Raw genomic sequence first — 5518 nt, 5'->3', positions numbered from 1 at the left:
AAGACCTCCTCCACCGTCCTCTCAGAACATGAAGTCTCATGCCACTGTTGCTACGACATCTTAGTGAACCCCACCACCTTGACCTGCGGCCATAACTTTTGCCGACACTGTCTGGCTCTGTGGTGGGAGTCCTCTCACAAGAATGAGTGCCCAGAGTGCCGGGAGAAGTGGGAAGGCTTTCCTAAAATCAACATACTGCTGAGGTATGCTTTTCACAGCCAGACCATGTCAGGGAATGAATGTTTGAATTTCTGACCAAAATATTCATATTTCTCTAACGTGCAGTAGAGAACAAACCCCTACTGACAACTTCTAAAGACAAAAAAAAGCTTGTGTGTGACAGGTGTAGTTCAAATACACCTTAATGAACAAAAAACTATTTTTAATGTAAGAAAAAAAGTTTTCAAATGCTAGATGTCTAAATAAAACCTTTATTTACAAGGATAGACAATCTTGATTTATGACTCATCTCCAGGGGTGGAGAAATATCTTTGACCCCTACAGTGCCAGACAATTTTTCAGTAATTTAACAACCAAGTTACCCCCAACTGTTAAGAATGAATTTAGTTTTTTCCTGGCTGTCTGGACAGTGCTGGAGTTACTGATCTGCTAGCTTAAGCTTCTCAGCCTAATCGATGAGGAGGGAGACAGTACAATGTATGCTCCACACTACCAGTGCTGTTCAAGACTTTTCCTTTCAGTATGTGGGCTAAGATTACATTATTTTTGCTTTATACAGCATAGCCTTGTAATCTGTTTGCCTAGTGCAGCATGGTTTCACTTTCACAATATTCCAAAACAAGTCACATATTTACTAGTCTATATCCTTTTTGTTCAACTTCCGTGATTGCTCGGTGCTGCAGAAAATTCCGCCAGAAATTCCGTTTCCATCCGCTTTGTTTGTGTTTGGATTTTAAATTCGCTGGATTTATGAGGACTATAATTGTTGTGTCCTCCTCAGATCTTTGCAGGGTAAATTGAAACCACTAGCTAGACTATCTGACCAATCTGAGTTTTCTCTCGCGCAACTATTTTGCAGCGGCTCTGCGCAGAGTTTGGCCACGCCCATTACAATTTTGATTGGTTTTAAGAAATGCCATTAAACCAGAGCACGTTTTTCTCCCATCCCCAAATGATATGTGGAGTAGCTAGACCCTCCTTCAGCGTGCTTTGGAGGAGCTGGCAATGTGAGACTACATACTTACAAACGTCTTTTGCTAATTGGTCAAGAATCTAGTTCTCTAGAGTAAAAGGAAAAAAAGACACCTATGGAAGTATGTACTAAAATGTAGGAAGTTGGTTTAAGGAATTACCTCCCGCAGCTAATTCATTTGATGAAACGGAGACATTTGTTTATCCAACATTTGAATGTCTTCAAATGTATTTACTTTTTTACTGTAATAAGTAAGAGGAAAAAGCTGTTGTCATCAGACACAAATACTGTATCACTAAAGAAGTAACGTGGTTTATAGGAAATATACAGTATGTGAAATCCGCTAAAAGTTATTTTAATAAAATGACAGGTGAGGAGTTTGGATTATCTTTGTACACTGTTACTGATATCAGTTTATCACTACACAGTCAATGCATAGTGCACACTGTTTTAATCCAGGAAAGGGAAAAACTTGATGAATGTGTTTTTACGAAACAGCTAGGTTGTTTGAACAAAACCCCCAAAGAACATAACCCTAGCTTTACCACCTTTTTTGGTTGTTCTCTTGTTCTGTATTTGTCTTTAAAGTATATTTATAAAGTATTTCTGATTCTGATTTAATTAATTACTAATTGCACTTGTTAACTTAATTCTCCTCTCTCTAGGGATGCAACTGACAAGCTGTTCAGTGAGGTCGTTCAGCGGAGAAGAGCAGAGATCCAGAAAAACCCCAAAATCTCCCGGAGTTTGCTAGCCTTTCAGAGGTAGTACAGTATAATCTACGATGCGATCTGTTTTGGTGTAAAGCTTTGGAACAACAGTGTGTTAGCATTAACACTGAAAGACCAATTTAACACTGCACTCCTATAACAGACTCACTATGGACAGTTTAAAACAAAAAGATCAAAATGGGATTTTATTCTTCCAAAACCTAGTGCATACATCACCCACAATACAATTCTAATGGCGTTTTTCCATTACATGGTACCTGCTCGACTCGCCTCGACTCTACTCGGTACTTTTTTCTGGTACCAACTCCGTCGAGGTTCCAAGTAAGCTGAGACGATACCCATAGGTGACGTGAAAACCTGCAGACTGCTGATTGCTCGGAGATAATCGTCACTAATCACTGCGTCATCATTGCCAGCGACAGACAGGGGTGTCCTGTTTTTTTTAAATAGTTTATCCAGCGTTTTTTTTTTTTTCCCAGCTTCTTTTGAAACTAAATTTGTCTTCTGGCTGTGGCAAGAGCCACATGGCGAGACACAAAAACAACACACCTATGACGTTGTGTGTGTGTGTCGCGTTAGGTCACGGCAGATTCCTGCGATGTCGCTATCGCGACCAGCCACGCTCGCCTCACGCATGAGGCTGTACTAAATCTGCGATGGAAACAGGAGGACGGTGGACCGCGGCCGAGCCGAGTAGAGCTGGTACAAGCAGTGAGTAAGCGCCATATCAGAGATCCCTTTAACAGTGATGATGCTATCCCAATCAACGTGCCTTGAGTATGTCTAATCTGTTCACTTGGATTTGATACCTTTTGTGGTCTGTTTTTAGGTATGGTGACAACTTGGGAAGATCCAAGACAAACCAGCACAAAGGAGCAGGCTTCTTCTTCTCTGGAGTCCTGACGGCACTCACGTGTGTGGCTGTAAGTACACAGCTGCTTTATGTTTACTATACTATTTTATAGAGTATGATGTCAAATGGCCTAAAAATTAATGCTATAGCACCCAGCTACCTTCTTACCTGCCTATCAGGTGCCATTGACAGTATGATAGTGTTGCCGTGGCAACAGCAGTGTCTCAGCTTTATATGGATTTATCGGATTTCGAGGGTAATGTTGATTGATTAACAGATGAGGCACACAATAAACCAAGGGATAACGTGTTAAAGTAAGAACATTTAAGTTTGGTTCAGTCCAAAGATATGTGACGAGACAGGTTGAAACTTTCAACTACTGTACTTGCAATTCGCCAGTCTGCAACGTTATGAGACCATTATTTATACCAATGCAACAAGACGAGACAGTGTCATAGAGGTATGTAATATTTAAATGTTATCACAGTAGTGGATGAAAAGGTCACTTGTTCATGTCATGTAGAAAGATCATGTTGATTTTGTCCATGTGGCACTTGGGAGCAACGTAACTTTGTCTTACTACGTGGCGGTACATTTTGTGTGCGTGTGTTGCTAGAAGAGTGTAAATAGATGAGAGCATGGTCCTGTTTTTGACCCCAGTTTATTAACAAATATCATTATTGAATCAGGTCATTTTTGGAAAAGGGGGCCTGGGCCTGTGTGCAAAGCATCAGTTTATTTTGGATGCTTTTTACTTTCTTGGCTCACATGAACCTAACTGGCAAGTAACTAGGAAAACAAGTTGCAGGATAAAAATACCTTGTGTAAACATTTCAAGTGAACACTGAGTCTGGGTCTAGTCTGGGTCCACCTTCCCTCCAGATTCAGGTTTACACATTTCTTGCCCTTTGATTTCCCAAACTCCAAAAATATTTAGGATTCTTCTTTTGTAGCTTTTTAGTTTTTTCACCAGAAAAACAGCACAATGCACCATCATTTTACTTTTACTTTACATGATCATATAGGCTTTATCCATGCAAAGATATATAACATAAGACAAATATTATGCACATAACTGATATTTATAAAGGTGGAGTTACAGTTTAATTTTTTAACTGTGAATCTATCATCGGGCTAAATGGACACACGGCTAAATGACCAACCATTTTACGGCTGTGGCGACAAATTTTCATGCACAGCAGTCCTATTTAGGAATTTTGTTTTTAGCATTGAATTTCTTCTTTGTTTAGAAGTAACTTTGCTTTCTTACTTTACCAAATTACACAAAAAGAGGACACAATACAGTTGAGACCAGAAGTTTACATACACTATATAAAAAGACAAACAATCACTTTTCCTGGTTTATGTCTGTTAAGATTAACACAATTATTTATATTTGCTAAATGCCAGAATAATGAGAGAAGGATTTATTTATGCCTTTTTTTTTTATTCCTTTCGTCAAAGTCCGAAATTTACATACATTTCATTAGTGTTTGGTACCTTTGCCTTTTAAACTGTATGACTTGGGTCAAACGTTTTGGATATCCTTCCACAAGCTTCTCACAATAGTTGGCAGGAATTTAGGCCCATTCCTCCTGACAGAACTGGTGTAACTGAGCCAAGTTTGTAGGCTGCCGTGCTTGCACATGCCTTTTCAGCTCTACCCATACATTTTCAATAGGACTGAGATCAGGGCTTTGTGATGGCCACTGCTAGACGTTCACTTTGTTATCTTTAACCAGTTTGGCAGTATGCTTCGGATCATGATCGTAATTTCCCAACCGGGGGTCAATAAACAGTATTAATTAAATTAATGAATTTAAGTTGTCCATTTGGAAGACTCGATTGCACCCAAGCTCTAACTTCCTGGCTGATGTCTTGAGATGTTGCTTCAGTATTTCCACAGAATGTTCTGTCCTCATGATGCCGTCTATTGTGTGAAGTGTACCAGTCCCTCCTGCAGCAAAACAACCCCACAACATGATGCTGCCACCCCCGTATTTCACAGTTGGGGTGGTGTTGTCAAGCTTGCAAGCTTCCCCCTTTTTTCTCCAAATGTAACGACGGTTATGGCCGAACAGTTCAATTTTAGTTTTGTCAGACCACAGGACATGTCTCTAAAAAGTTAAGGTCTTTGTCCTTGTGTGCATTTGCAATCTGTAATCTGGCTTTTTATGTTTCTTTTGGAGTAATGGCTTCTTGCTGGCAGAGTGGTCTTTTAGCCCATGTTGGTACGGTATTCGTTTCACTGTGGATAATGACACACTCTTACCAGCTTCAGCCAGCATCTTCACAAGGTATTTAGCTTTTTTTTCTTGGGTTGATATGCACATTTTGGACCAAAGCACCCAGAACCCATCTCCTTCCTGAGCGGTATGATGCCTGGACATTCCCGTGGTGTTTATACTTGCTTAGAATTGTCTGAACAGATCACCGTGTCACCTTCGGGCATCTGGAAATTGCACCCAATGATGAACCAGACTTGTGCAAGTCCAAAAGTTTCTTCCTGATAGGCTGGCGGATTTATTTTGACTTTCCCATGATGTTACACAAAGAATCGGTGTGTTTCAGGTGTGCCTTTAAAAAACATCCACATGTGTGTCTCTAATTAACTCAAATGTTGCCAGAAGCTTCCGAAGACATGACATCATCATCCGGGCTTTCCAAATTTGTTTAAATGCATAGTATTCTTAGTGTATGTAAACTTCTGACTTTGAAGAAAATAATTTAAAAAATAGTCTAAATAAATCTTTCTGATTATTCTGGCATTTAGCAAATATA

The 5518-nt window shown here is 39.8% G+C and overlaps 1 protein-coding gene across 1 annotated transcript in view; it reads left to right on the top strand.

Annotated features, from left to right (window-relative positions):
• The window catches only part of LOC116697504 (bifunctional apoptosis regulator), a gene marked incomplete in the record, with an annotated part of 15932 nt that overhangs the window by 4087 nt on the left and 6327 nt on the right, over positions 1–5518 (top strand). Inside the window, 3 exon segments of the mRNA XM_032528827.1 lie at positions 1–203; positions 1819–1917; positions 2714–2807. Coding sequence (XP_032384718.1) covers positions 1–203; positions 1819–1917; positions 2714–2807 — 396 coding nt within the window.

Source organism: Etheostoma spectabile, chromosome 2 (assembly GCF_008692095.1).
Source record: "Etheostoma spectabile isolate EspeVRDwgs_2016 chromosome 2, UIUC_Espe_1.0, whole genome shotgun sequence".
In the NCBI taxonomy this organism is placed as follows: Eukaryota; Metazoa; Chordata; class Actinopteri; order Perciformes; family Percidae; genus Etheostoma; species Etheostoma spectabile.
Note: the sequence above shows the minus strand (reverse complement) of the source record. Positions and strands in the feature narration are given on the sequence as shown.